General features: G+C 53.7%; 1 protein-coding gene across 2 annotated transcripts in view; it reads right to left on the minus strand.

The window, feature by feature from the left end:
• Positions 1-1,238: 1,238 nt before the first annotated feature.
• The window catches only part of PAK6 (p21 (RAC1) activated kinase 6), a 44,378-nt gene continuing 30,937 nt past the window's right edge, over positions 1,239-14,679 (minus strand). For both annotated transcript variants that reach the window (XM_069857201.1, XM_069857202.1), the window contains 6 exons: positions 11,345-11,836; positions 10,244-10,377; positions 7,148-7,274; positions 6,363-6,488; positions 4,499-4,633; positions 1,239-2,842 (listed from right to left, as the gene is read on the minus strand). In XM_069857201.1, the coding sequence (XP_069713302.1) occupies positions 2,675-2,842; positions 4,499-4,633; positions 6,363-6,488; positions 7,148-7,274; positions 10,244-10,377; positions 11,345-11,836 (1,182 nt within the window). In that variant the 3' untranslated portion in view covers positions 1,239-2,674. The remainder of the gene's footprint in view (positions 2,843-4,498; positions 4,634-6,362; positions 6,489-7,147; positions 7,275-10,243; positions 10,378-11,344; positions 11,837-14,679) is intronic.

Here is a 14,679-nt window from a genome sequence, read left to right on the forward strand (position 1 = left end):
TTCTGCATTCCTCACTAATATTGTAGAACCATGGAATGGTTTGGGTGGGAAGGGACCTCACAGCCCATCCAGTCCCACCTCCAGGGATGGGGCAGCCACCCCTGCTCTGGGCAGCCTGGGCCAGGGCCTCCCCACCCTCACAGCAAAACATTTCTGCCCAAGATCTCATCTCCCCTCTCGCAGCTCAAAACCATTCCCCTCATCCTGTCCCTGCCCTCCCTGATCCAGAGCCCCTCCCCAGCTTTCCTGGAGCCCCTTTCAGTTCTGGAAGCTGCTCTAAGGTCTCCCTGCAGCCTTCTCTTCTCCAGGCTCAACAACCCCAACTCTCTCTGTCTCTCCTCGCACAGGAGGTTCTCCAGCCCTCGGATCATCTCCGTGGCCTCCTCTGCACTCGCTCCAGCAGCTCCGTGTCCTCCCTGTGCTGAGGATCCAGAACTGGACTCGGGGCTCCAGGTGGGTCTCCCCAAGCGGAGCAGAGGGGCAGGATCCCCTCCCTCCCTGCTGCTCCCACTGCTTCTGAGAAAATACTTTTTAGAACGTTATAACATACCTTAATGCAATCTTCACAGCTTTCGCTTCCTGCTCTTGTCAGACTTGGGCCAAGGAATAAAATGGTGTTAAATGTTAACCGTCCCTGTCCCTGTTTCAGGATCCAGGCCTCCCCTGGAATCTCCTCTTGCTTCAAGAGCCACAGAAGAGGCGAGTGTGACCAGACTTCAAGGTTCACGCTTCCCTTCTGCCTCTGAACTGCAGACACATTTTAAAGGATCCGGGCACCGCACAAGCTTACGAATAAATCAAGATCTACTTTAATTTAAAACACAAGTGCAAAGGATTCACAACTACAGACGAGCAGGATCGTTTGTTTCAAATTATAAATCTTTTCAAAGCCCTGCTCTTTTGCCTTTAAAAAAAAAAAAAAAAGGCAGTAAACCTGGAATACAGAAACATTTTACATCAAAATTTTCCAGTGCAGCTAAGGAGGAGCTCAATGAATTCATTGCGAGCAACTTCATCAGCCCCAACTCCCCCAGCCAGCCCAGGCGAGCCCCGCGGTCCCTCTGCCGCCCACGGAGCGATGGAGACGCTCCTTTCTGCAGGAGGGGGCTGAGAAGAGGGAGCTGGATCCCCCTCTGCTGAGAAGAGGGAGCTGGATCCCCCTTGCAGGCGTCCCTCTGGCCTCCAGAGCCAACCGAGAGGTGCCCAGCGGTGAGCTGGCTGGATCAGTGCAGACCAATTCCATCCCAAATGACTTCAAGTAATCGGCTGCGGCTTCAATTTCGAAGCAGGATCTGTAACCGGAGGGAATGGCAGAGGAGAGAGACTAGTAACACCTCCTCATTCAACGCTGAGGTTCGTTTCTGAGACAGTGGGGCTGCCCCAGGAATAACTTAAATCCCAATAAAGGCGTATCCGCAGTTTCGAAACAGGATCCCAGTTCCACATGGAAGATGATCTCCTCGAGACCGCACACGACACACACCGGCACTGTACAACGTCACGCCCCGACCGAGACCCAGCTGCCTCGAGCAGCTCGCTGAGCACAAAAGGCATCGTACAAAACAGCTAAATCCATTTAAAATCAACCGAAAGAGCTGTCGGACAACCAGCCACCTTCCAAACGTACCAGCAGTGGGATGGAGGGGCAGGGCATTCCCAGGACAAAACATAGAGCAAGAGTTCCTTTCCTACCTGGGTGGGGGAGGAAGGGCTCAAAGTGCCTCTCGGGGACACAAAACCCCCTCCTGGGATGTGCAGGAGAGCTGGAGCTGTTTCATTCCATCTCCTACAGCATCCCCGGAGCGGCGTTCCTCAGGAGAAAGGGCTTGGGAAAAAAGGTGCTTGGAAACCAAATGTAGAAACGACCTCTCAGACTCTCCAGCCCAACCGACGATGAAGTTGTTGCATACGCGACTTCTCAAGCACCAGAGCCTGGTAGCAAGAAAAGCGTCTTCACCGAGTCCACTTTGAGCCCCGTATCCAGAGGTTTCCTCCTCCAAAAAGCTTAAGACCATGAAATGGATTCAAGATTGACCACTAAACCATACGAATTCCTCAGCCAAAGAGAAGCGTGTGGATGCACGAGAGCCATTCCAGAACAAATAGACACACATCACATCTGCTCCCTAGGAAAACAGGCTTCTAGGTCCGTGTTTAACTGAAGGGAATGAAAATCACCCGTGAAGAAGTCTCAGAGAGAAAAAAAAAATCAAGTCTTTGTGCATCTTTTGAGAGTTTGGAGGGGTCCGTGCCCCATAAACGTGGATTCGGGTCGGGTCGAGACTCCAGTGTAAAACCAACAAAACAAAGATCACGTTTCTGACGGGGAATTATTGGTTGGTTCAGTAGTCAGCAGCCAAGGTTTGCAGGAACATTCGGACACGCCACGTTGCAGCACCGGCTCCTCGGAAGAAGCGATCCCCTCGTCAGGAAACACCCGCTCTGTTCTCGAGACGTACTCGGTCCCCTTGGGGTCCAGGGTGCGTTGATTGTCTTCAGCAAGAGAGAAGCCACCAAGGGCTGAGGACGCGAGGGCAACAGTCACATATCATCCTCTAAAGAGACCGCTGACCAGTTCCAAGCACCATTGGCAGGGTGAGGCCGCCTGGCCTCAGGATTATGTTTTTATAGATATATAAATATGATTTTCTCCCATACCTGCTCCTCTGCCAGGTCAGCAGGTGGAGGTGCGTTTCCTGTACTGTTGGATGAGGGGCACCAGGCACTCTGGGAGTCCCGTCTGGAGCAAAAAAGGGTGATCCAGGAGTTCTTGGGCCGTCGCTCGCTCCAGCGGATCCCGGGTCAGCATCCTTTCCAAGAAGTCTCTCAGAACCGGGGAGGTCTGTGAAAAATCAACCAACCAAGTCAAGTCCCGAGAGGACCAGGCAATAGCTCACGCGAGGTGGGGTTGGTTACAAAGGATGCTCTACAGCTCAATTTTTAACCCCATTTTTGCTCAGAAATGTTGAGATTTATGCTAGAATAATAATTTTCTGTCCCTGGGAGCCACAACATCTACCCGTGTGGCTTTCTTTTCAACAGGGAGCAGCAAATTAAGACAAGACCACCTGCCTCGCCCTTCCATCTACGTGAATTTGGGTTCCCATTTTGCTCATGGAATCATTGAGTGTCCTGAGGTGGAAGGGACTCACGAGGATCAAATGTTATTTCATCTTTTCTGCCTTTCAGCTCAAAAATTCAACAGAATTCCTGCTGCCCAAGGCTCATCGCTTGGGGCTGAAGGTTTGATCCATTATTTTTCTGGACACAGACTGTGGAAAAAGTAGTTAAATATGATTCCCAAACAGGGTTTGAGAGTCCAGAAGCCTGATGGCACCGCTACAAGAAGAGAAAGGAACCGCAGAACCCAAAAGCTACGTGACCTCAGCAGGTTTTTGCTTTGAAAGATCGGTTAAAGCCTAGTAAGGAGCCAGACCCCAGACCCACAGCACATCTCCTGCTGGTGGTAAAGCCTCTGCATCATTAAACATAATAAAAAAAATGAATTCAGTATATATTTAGTTATTTTGATGCAGACTGAGGGTACCCAAGACCATAACGAGTGACCTCAGCGAGCCGTGAACGGAAGGCTGGGTCCACAGTGGGTCCTGAGCTCCACTCAGCAGGGAGACAGGGAGGATGCTCACCAGCCATCCCGAGGTCTTCTGGAAGCCACTTTGCTTCCCAGGACGAGACTATAAAGGGTTTTCACAGCCCATGGTAGGGTCACCTCACCAAGCCAGACCAGAAGGGGCTTTGCAACCACAAAGGAGTGAAGCACCAGGTCCAGGATGTGACCTTGGAATTGTAATTAGCCTAACAAAGGCAGGGAGGGAAGAGCAACTGTGGATGCGGAGCCTTCGCTCTCGGCTCAGCGGTCTCCTCTGCTAAATAATTCAGTCTTAGCAGCTGCAGATATTCTGATTCATCGGGAAGGCTGGACAGCTTGGAACGCTGCAGCAGCTATTTGATCTTGGATGGAAACAAGAGGAGGACCGCTCAAATTGGGGCCTAAAAGGTAATCACTGTATTTCTCATGTCACTGCGACTCTTGTATAAGAAATCATGAAGCTGAGTTGATCTTCAAAGCGTCTCCATGAGTTTCTGCCAGCACTGAGCTCTCCTGCTCTGACCAGAACACACTCCTTGCAGTCCCGAAAGCCGCGAAGCTGGAAAATCTCAAGAGCGAGGACCTCCTGTTTGCTTCCCTAGAAGATGAGCTGCTCTATCAACAAGATATTAACCACTGGGTCCACCTGAGGCAGCTCTGAGTTGCTCTCAGGTCTGTGCCAGGTGACCTCCCAGCACCAGGGCTGTTTCCCAGCCAGCCACTAGCTGTCAGCACCAGCTCGGTCCACGGAGGCACCAAGGCCAAGGAGGTTCCCCAGGAAACACATCCTAGCAAGGTGCTTTCACATCCAGCTGTGCCAGGAAGGGCTGAGACAGACGTTTCCCCACAATAACCATCAGGTTGGAAAGCGTGTGCCCGGATGCTCACCCTGTGGAAGTTTTTCAGCTTGGGAGGGGGGCTGTCCCGGAGCCTCTTCATTGCCTGGACCGGAGAGTCACTAAAATAAGGGGGTTCTCCATCCACCATCTCGATCACCATGATGCCCAGCGACCAGATATCCACCTGCGGGAGCCAACGCCACGTCAGTGCACACAGCTCAGAGCAACAGAACCTGCTTTGTCGCTTGCACAAAGACCACGACACCCACCACTAATGGTACCGAGAGAACACATCACAGAATGGTTTGTGTGAGAAGGGACCCCAAAGCCCATGTAATTCTAGCCCTGCTGCCATGGGCAGGGAAACCTCCCACTGGATCAGGGGCTCCAAGCCCCATCCAACCTGGCCTTGAACCCCTCCAGGGATGGGGCAGCCACCCCTGCTCTGGGCAACCTGGGCCAGGGCCTCCCCACCCTCAGAAAACAACATTTCTCCCCAAGATCTCATCTCCATCTCCCCTCTTGCAGCTCAAAACTGCTCCCCTTGTCCTGTCCCTGCACTCCCTAACCAAGAGCCCCTCCCCAGCTGCTCTAAGGTCTCCCCGCAGCCTTCTCTTCTCCAGGCTCAACAACCCCAACTCTCTCAGCCTGGTCTCACACAGGAGGTTCTCCAGCCCTCGGATCATCTCCGTGGCCTCCTCTGCACTCGCTCCAGCAGCTCCGTGTCCTCCCTGTGCGGAGGATCCAGGACTGGACTCGGGGCTCCAGGTGGGTCTCCCCGAGCGGAGCAGAGGGGCAGGATCCCCTCCCTCCCTGCTGCTCCCACCGCTCTGGGTGCAGCCCAGGACACAGTTGGCTTTCTAGGCTGGGAGCACATGTTGCCGGCTCCTGTTGAGCTTCTCCTCCCCCAGCACCCCAGGTCCTCCTCAGGGCTGCTCCCGATCCATTCTCCAGCCTGTACTGGTGCTCGGGGTCGCTGCTGGACTCCCCACCACAGTTCAGAAGGCATCTTCCCACCTCTGCCCCTGCCACGCTGCTGATGCAACACGCAAAGCTCTGCAAGTAATGGCTTCGCCTCACCTGGTCGGTTGGTAACCAAGGCTAATCTGTCTGCTCCCACCAGCCCGGAATCCAGAGCTCCCAGCTGTGCCTCCTCCCCTAGTGCCACCAAGGGATTTACTGATCCCTATCGGGCCATAGGCTGCTCCTCACTGACATCTGTCCTGACCTCAGCAGATACAAACCACCCCCAAGCTTCAGGTATAAGACTGCAGGTTTACACTGTGTTCCTGGAAGAGGAACCTGATTTTCTACTGGTTTAGGAAATATCGATACCATCACAATAAAACCTGTCAGCGTAGCGATCGAGCAAGTCCAGAGGAGAGAACGGAGCTGGGGAAGGGGCTGGAGAAGAAGAGTAGCGGCTGAGAGAGCTGGGGGGGTTTAGCCTGGAGAAGAGGAGGCTGAGGGGAGACCTCATTGCTCTCTCCAACTCCCTGAGAGGAGGTTGTGGAGAGGAGGGAGCTGGGCTCTTCTCCCAAGGGACAGGGGACAGGACGAGAGGGAATGGCCTCAAGCTCCACCAGGGGAGGCTCAGGCTGGACAGCAGGGAAAAATATTTCATGGAAAGGGTCACTGGGCAGTGTCCGAGGCTGCCCAGGGAGGGGGTTGAGTCCCCTTCCCTGGAGGGGTTTAAGGGCTGGGTGGACGAGGTGCTGAGGGACATGGGTTAGTGATTGATGGGAATGGTTGGACTCGATGATCCGGTGGGTCTCTTCCAACCTGGTGATTCTATGATTTGTATTTTAAACAGACTTCAGAGGCTCTTCCTAGCAAAGCCAATGGGTATTTTCCCGAGACATCTGGGAGTATCACCTGCTGCCTCTCCTGATGGGAGGGACGCAGTTTCTTACCTCGGTGGCGTACGGTATCCTTGCAATAACCTCTGGGGCCATCCAGTAGGGAGTTCCCACCAGGGACTTTCTTTTGGGCACATCTTTACTGATCTGAGCACAGAAGCCAAAATCAGAGAGTTTGACCTGTCCAAAGAGAAAAACAACCAACCTTAAGGATCGCTTTTAAAGGACATTGAAGGAAACACGAAAGGCAAAGGGAGTAAGAGGGCAGGGCACAAACAAGAGGCTGAACAGGTCCTGCACTTGGGGCACAACAACCCTGAGCAGCTCCAGCCTAGGAGAAGGCTGGCTGGAAACTGCCTGGAGGAGAAGGACCTGGGGGGGTTGGTTGAACAGGAGCCAGCAGGGGCCCAGGGGGCCAAGAAGGCCAAGGGCATCTTGGCTTGGATCAGACACGGCGTGGCCAGCAGGGCCAGGGAGGTTCTTCTCCCTCTGGCCTCGGCCCTGGGGAGAGCGCTCCTCGAATCCTGGGGTCAGTGCTGGGCCCCTCCCCACAAGAAGGATGTTGAGGCTCTGGAGCGAGTGCAGAGAAGAGAATGGGGGTTGAGTCCCCTTCCCTGGAGGGGTTTAAGGACCGGGCGGACGAGGTGCTGAGGGACATGGGTTAGTGATTGATGGGAACGGTTGGGCTCGATGATCCAGTGGGTCCTTTCCAACCTGGTGATTCTCTGATCCTATGAAACAAGGAGACAGACCAAGGCTGCAGCACAGATGACGGGAGACGATTTGGCTCAGGAAACCGACCCTTCCAGCCAGCATCAACAGAACGGATTTAAACTTACCCTCCCATCCAGCGTCAAGAGGATGGAGTCGCTCTTGATGTCCCGGTGAATGACCCCCTGCGAGTGGAGGTAGGACAGAGCCTGCAGCACGGACTCACACACAGTTGCGATTTGCTCTTCATTTAGCCTGAAATCACAGACAGAGGAGTTAACGGCGGCGTCCTGGGCAGCGGGCAGTGCTCACTCACACGTCCTTTTAAAAGCACCCAGCAATTCTGAAGTTGAGTGGAAGATGAATATTTCAGTTCCTTGTGACTATTACTCCTCTCCCTGCCCTCCCTGATCCAGAGCCCCTCCCCAGCTTTCCTGGAGCCCCTTTCAGTCCTGGAAGCTGCTCTAAGGTCTCCCCGCAGCCTTCTCTTCTCCAGGCTCAACAACCCCAACTCTCTCAGCCTGGTCTCGCACAGGAGGTTCTCCAGCCCTCGGATCATCTCCGTGGCCTCCTCTGGACTCACTCTAGCAGTTCTTCTAGGGCTGCCTTTCCCTGTTGAAAACATTTTTGTCTTGCTGCTCAGCAATTTTACATTTCCATCAGCCGAATCCGGAGAAACTGCATTTTAAATCTTGCAGCTAAGTTCATTCTGCAAGATGCTGTCTCAAGCAATTCCGATAGGCAGGGCTTCTCCCTGCCAAGGTGCCACAGTAACTGTTGAGACAGCTTTTTTCCTAAAGCAAAGATAATAAAGCTATTGTTCACCAGGCAAGTTGTGCAATTTTATCCAGAAAGCATCTAAACAGGTAATTTGGTAGAGAAGAGAGGGATCGTTTACAGGTTTCGTGCATCAGACACTTCGGACGCTCACACTAACTCAAAGGGTCTCCAGGAAAGCTGGGGAGGGGCTCTGGATCAGAGAGGACAGGGATAGGACAAGGGGAAGGGTTTGGAGCTGAAAGAGGGGAGGTGGAGATGAAACCTTAGGCAGAAATGTTTTGCTGTGAGGGTGGGGAGGTCCTGGCCCAGGTTTTGGATGCTAACAAATGGTAGCAGACTCCAAGCAGGAAGGACATTTGGATTTTTCCCCTCTCTCTGTGTCTGAGCACCAAGAAGCCTACCTTTAGAAGCTCCTTCCACTTGGAATACCACCACAAGAACCTTCACAGCCAAATATGAGTGAAAATGGTAGAAAAGCAAAGTGTCTCCAGTAACCGAATCGTAGAAGGGTTTGGGTTGGAAGGGCCCTCAAAGCCCATCCAGTCCCACCCCTGCCATGGGCAGGGACACCTCCCGCTGGATCAGGGGCTCCAAGCCCCATCCAGCCTGGCCTGGAACCCCTCCAGGGATGGGGCAGCCCCCACTGCTCTGGACTAAGATCTCATCTTGATCTCCCCACTTGCAGCTCAAGCCATTCCCTTCATCCCATCCCTGCCCTCCCTGCTCAAGAGCTCCTCTCCCAGCTTTCCTGGAGCCCCTTTCAGTCCTGGAAGCTGCTCTAATGTCATCTGACCAGGACACCACCTGGTGACCACAAATACACCTGAAGAACAGCAGTTTTGCCATTGCGATTTAACCTCGAAGAGGAGATGGACTTCTCCAACACAGACCCTTTTCATTCCATAGCGCCTGAGTTCTAAGAAAAGCTGAGCCCCTTCTGAGCTCCACTACAAGGTGAACTTCCAGCTCGTCATGCATGGAATTTGGTTTCAATCAAGCGTCTGCATGGTGTAAAAGAGATTACTGGAGGATTAGCTCCCTCCTGGAGATGCAAATCAGTTATCACCCTCAGCAAATGTTTAATGAGTGGATTTTCTGCCCTGTGAAAAACAGATAACAGCTTGCAGCTCACTTTTGATAAACATTATGGTTATAACAGATCTTGCTTCTACAAGCACTCGGAGGAAGTCTTTGTAGAGGACTCAAATCTACGCTGAGGTCCCACCCTGGAATTCAGTAGCATTGGTGGGTAGAAACTCCACAGGCCCTTCATAAACCAACTCAGAACGGTGGGTTTGTGCATAGCAGCTTTGGTTCTACCACCAGCTGAGAGCTACGAGTGCTTCTCCAGCTCTGCTGTGCCCCAGCTCAGCACTTTTGAAGAGCACATGTTCTTTCTCCTGCCCAGGATGTGGTTCTTACAGCCCGAGATGCCCCTGAACACAGCGCTGGAAGGCTCGACCATCCAAGCATCTCCAAGATCACTCCTTACAGAGGTGGGGCTGTAGGGGCTGCAAAGGACAACGTGCTTTCTTGTGCCTCCCAAACACATCAAAGATGCTAACCCGAACCAGAGAATCCATCAGAGCAAGGATTATCCACCACAGGATCAGTCAAAGCTTTTAGGTGAAGGCTTGCTATGATTAAAGAAGTAAATACAATTTGTGTTCGCGCTACTACCTAATTGTGAGCCAATTAAGGTTCTGAGTTCTCAAAAAAGGCTCATCCTACAGGCTTCCTTGGACAGCATCATCGTTGGCGTTCCCTGCACCAGTTTACAGCCTGGTTTCCAGCCTGCTCAGGGTGGGAGGAGGGTGCTCCAGGGGCATGGGAAGACACAATGACCATAATCACATTTCCAGAGCACCTCACGAGCGGGACTGCAGAGGCCATTTCAGAACAACTTCTCTGCCCTACAGGAACACTCTGGTCATTAATTAACATGAAGTGGTGTGGATAAGCAAACAAATTTAGGAGAGTGTCCCGTAGCTGCTATCTTTAGGCAATGAAATTTGGGAAGGAGTCCAGATCTCAAGGCTCTGCTGTACATCTCTGGAGGAGTTAGTCACCAATTCAACCTCTGCTAAGGCCGTACCATGGAAAACTAATTTCTGCATGCTCTTTAATCCTTATTCAATGAGCTTCCTGGCCAGGGTACAACAGACACTGTAAACAACGCTCTTCACGAGTGCTGCGTGGTACAGAGAAGGTCATCAAGTAGATGAATAGCGGGTATCTAAAGGGATCAGCACCGTGAGGTCCTCTCTACATTACAAGCATTATCGCATACTCCGAACAGATAACAGTCATCAAGCGTAATCATTGCAGGGCGCTGCAATAACAAGATCTCTGAGGGAAACTGTTCTTCCCAGAAATCTCCTCTCTGCTGCTCTCGCCTACCAGGGGGGAGCCCAAGTGTTGAGATTTCGGATTTTGTTTCCTACCTGATCTGTGACACGATGTCGGTGAGGGCTCCGCCCTGCAGGAACTCCATCAGCACCCAGAGCTCGTCTCCCACCAGGTAGCTCTTGTACATCTCCACCACGTTGACATGTTGATAGTCCCTCATTATCACCACCTGGAAAAACAACGCAGCGGGCAATCGATCATCACAAAATCATCAACGACACTTAACCGTATGCAAGTCCTGCCCTTGGGGCACAACAACCCTGAGCAGCTCCAGCCTAGGAGAAGTCTGGCTGGAAACTGCCTGGAGGAGAAGGACCTGGGGGGGTTGGTTGAACAGGAGCCAGCAGGGGCCCAGGGGGCCAAGAAGGCCAAGGGCATCTGGGCTTGGATCAGACCCGGCGTGGCCAGCAGGGCCAGGGAGGTTCTTCTCCCTCTGGCCTCAGCCCTGGGGAGACCGTTCCTCGAATCCTGGGGTCAGTGCTGGGCCCCTCCCCACAAGAAGGATGTTGAGGCTCTGGAGCGAGTGCAGAGAAGAGAACGGAGCTGGGGAAGGGGCTGGAGAAGAAGAGGAGCGGCTGAGAGAGCTGGGGGGGTTCAGCCTGGAGAAGAGGAGGCTGAGGGGAGACCTCATTGCTCTCTGCAACTCCCTGAGAGGAGGTTGTGGAGAGGAGGGAGCTGGGCTCTTCTCCCAAGGGACAGGGGACAGGATGAGAGGGAATGGCCTCAAGCTCCACCAGGGGAGGGTCAGGCTGGACATCAGGAAGAAATTCTTCATGGAAAGGGTGATTGGGCAGTGTCCGAGGCTGCCCAGGGAGGGGGTTGAGTCCCCTTCCCTGGAGGGGTTTACGGGACGGGTGGACGAGGCGCTGAGGGACATGGGTTAGTGATTGATGGGAATGGTTGGACTCGATGACCCAGTGGGTCTCTTCCAACCTGGTGAGTCTATGATTCAAGCAAGCAAGCACACAACCCTCTGAGCAGCAGCCGCCTCCATTCCCCCAGGCATTTTCCTTCTTGGCATTAATATTATTCTGTTAAAAGGAAGATGCCTCCTGCTCTTCCCTTCTTTCTGCACAGTGACCGTTGCCATGGCTTCATGGTGGACAGCAGAACCCCACTCTCCTCACCACACTCACCTCATTAAAAAGGAGCTCCCGGCGCTGCTGCTTTCTCAGGTCCATCATTTTCACCGCTACCTGTCGCCCCGAGTGCTTCTCGCGAGCGATGCAGACGATTCCCGTGGACCCTTCGCCGATCTTGACGTAATTCTCCAGCAACGTCCGGGGATCCCCCTGGTCCACCACCATCCTCAGGGCAGCTTTGAACTGCTCGTGAGTCACGACCACCGGGTCCTCGCCGGCCGGCTGCCCCTTCACAGAAGAGTCCTGGGGCAGATGGAGGTTGCTAGAGCTGGTCTGGGTCTGCCGGTTCCTGGGAGACCCCGCGGGTGACGGCCTCCCTTGTGGCACTGCCGCTGCCTTCTCCGCTGTCGGTGACTTCTGGGGAGTCCCAGCCTCCGAGATCATCCTGGGGAAGTCAGACGCGGGCGGATCTGGTGGAAGAGACTGGGCTTTGGCTGCCGGGCTGCGTGGGGAACCCCACTGATGGGGCCTGAAGAAAGCATTAGGCTTTGAGAAGAACAAATAGGAAAGGGGAAGAAAGAAAAAGCGGTGGTTAGGTTAACGTAGAATCACAGACTGGGTTCGGTTGGGTTGGAAAGGACCTTAAAGCCCATCTAGTTCCAAATCGCCTGCTGCCATGGGCAGGGACACCTCCCACTGGGTCAGGGGCTCCAAGCCCCATCCAACCTGGCCTGGAACCCCTCCAGGGATGGGGCAGCCACCACTGCTCTGGGCAACCTGGGCCAGGGCCTCCCCACCCTCACAGCAAAACATTTCTCACCAAGATCTCATCTCCATCTTCCCTCTTTCAGCTCAAAACTGTTTCCCCTCATCCTCTCCCTGCCCTCCCTGATCCAGAGCCCCTCCCCAGCTTTCCTGGAGCCCCTTTCCATCCTGGAAGCTGCTCTAAGGTCTCCCCACAGCCTTCTCTTCTCCAAATTGAACAACCCCAACTCTCTCAGGCTGGAGGTTCTCCAGCCCTCGGATCATCTCCGTGGCCTCCTCTGCACTCACTCCACCAGCTCCGTGTCCTCCCTGTGCTGAGGAACCAGAACTGGACTCGGGGCTCCAGGTGGGTCTCCCTGAGCGGAGCAGAGGGGCAGGATCCCCTCCCTCCCTGCTGCTCCCACCGCTCTGGATGCAGCCCAGGACACAGTTGGCTTTCTAGGCTGGGAGCGCACATTGCTGGCTCCCGTTGAGCTTCTCCTCCCTCATCACCCAAGCCCTTCTCTTCAAGTCTGCTCCCAATCCATTCCCTGCCCAGCCTTTACTTGGGATTGGGATTGTCCCAACCCCGGTTCAGGTTAACCCGGATTAACGAGAAGCGTCAGTAACGAGTAGGAGAAGGGAGTCAAGAGCTCTAGGTTCTCGTCTCCAGGTCTGAGCAGCACACGCTGCAGGACTCGGGAAAACCAGCTAGATGCATGTTTTCAAGAATCAGTTACAGGACGGCGCTTTAAGGACCTCCAAACTGAAGCAGTTTTTAAAGCAGACGCTTTGAAAAACCCACGAAAACCCAAAAACCACAATAAAAAAACAGCTGCTCACAAGCATTCCAGCCTTGCCACCAAAACTCGGGGGCAACCTGTGCTGCAGAGTTTGAAAATCCTCCCTCCCTCTGTGCCTCTGATCTTCCTGTGTATAAAAGGAAAGAGGATTCATGCCAACGCTGTAAATCACTTTGATGTCTTGGCCTAATTCCCTCTGGGTAATTCTGCGCTGCCTACTGAAAACTCTCTCCCACTGGTCCCTGCAGAGCGTTCCTGCTCGTCAGGCACGGAAGGAGAGCTCAGGCTTGGGAAAAGCCCTGGGCACCTGGACTGCAGGGGGTGGCCAGCGTGAGGCTGCTCAGAGCCACGTGTCACCTCTACAGCCCCAAACCTGCCCCACGAGCTGCCTGCAGGAGAGGGACCTGGGGGGGTTGGTGGAACAGGAGCCAGCAGTGGCCCAGGGGGCCAAGAAGGCCAAGGGCATCTTGGCTTGGATCAGACCTGGCGTGGCCAGCAGGGCCAGGGAGGTTCTTCTCCCTCTGGCCTCGGCCCTGGGGAGAGCGCTCCTCGAATCCTGGGGTCAGTGCTGGGTCCCTCCCCACAAGAAGGATGTTGAGGCTCTGGAGCGAGTGCAGAGAAGAGAACGGAGCTGGGGAAGGGGCTGGAGAAGAAGAGGAGCGGCTGAGAGAGCTGGGGGGGTTCAGCCTGGAGAAGAGGAGGCTGAGGGGAGACCTCATTGCTCTCTCCAACTCCCTGAGAGGAGGTTGTGGAGAGGAGGGAGCTGGGCTCTTCTCCCAAGGGACAGGGGACAGGACGAGAGGGAATGGCCTCAAGCTCCACCAGGGGAGGCTCAGGCTGGACAGCAGGAAAAAATTTTCACAGAAAGGGTCACTGGGCAGTGTCCGAGGCTGCCCAGGGAGGGGATTGAGTCCCCTTCCCTGGAGGGGTTTAAGGGCCGGGTGGACGAGGCGCTGAGGGACATGGGTTAGTGATTGATGGGGATGGTTGGACTCGATGATCCGGTGGGTCTCTTCCAACCTGGTGAGTCTATGATTCTATGACTGGGATTGCCAGTGCTCCCCAAAGCACTCCAGCCTTTTGGAGACCTCCCACTCATGCACCCAACCCTGTTTGGTTGAAGCCATCGAGTGAGATCAGAGCCTGTGGGAAGCTGGCTTCGGGATACGCATTCCCGTGCCTGTGCTGCTCCCAGGAAGGATAAATCTTGACATGCTAATGCTCCCCCTGGAAATGCTGAGTAATTAAAACTCAACAACATCGAGGTATAAAATACTTCATCTATGTAGTTATACATAAAGCAACAGTGGATCTGACAGAGTCGTGGCTTCCAAAAGGCCAAGCCAACCATTTATATTATAGGGCAAAATGGGAACTTCAAAGCAGGAAGCTTTTTCTCTCCTAGAGTCAGAGAGATTATGAGCAAACTTAATAATACGGGCACGGGAACCCAAAAGTGCCAGCAGAGAAATCTTTAAAAGAGCACTCATTTTCTCTGTCTCAGACAGAAAATAAAACCACAGAATGGTTTGGGTTGGAAAAGACCTTTAAGGTCATTGAGTCCAACCATCAATCCAGCCCTGCTAAGTCCACAACAGTCCCCAAGTACAACACCTACTTGTCTTCAAACCCCTCCAGGGATGGTGACCCAACCACCACCACCCTGGGCAGCCTCTGCCAGAGCCCGAGAACCCTTTCAGTAAAGAAATTCCTCCTAATGTCCAACCTAAATCTCCTGGTGCATCTCGAGGCTGTTTCCCCTCATCTATCACTTCACCAGGGAGAAGAGACCAACCCCCACCTCTCCACAACCTCCTTTCAGGCAGTTGTAGACAGCGATGA

The sequence above is a fragment of the Phaenicophaeus curvirostris genome, chromosome 5 (assembly GCF_032191515.1).
Source record: "Phaenicophaeus curvirostris isolate KB17595 chromosome 5, BPBGC_Pcur_1.0, whole genome shotgun sequence".
In the NCBI taxonomy this organism is placed as follows: Eukaryota; Metazoa; Chordata; class Aves; order Cuculiformes; family Cuculidae; genus Phaenicophaeus; species Phaenicophaeus curvirostris.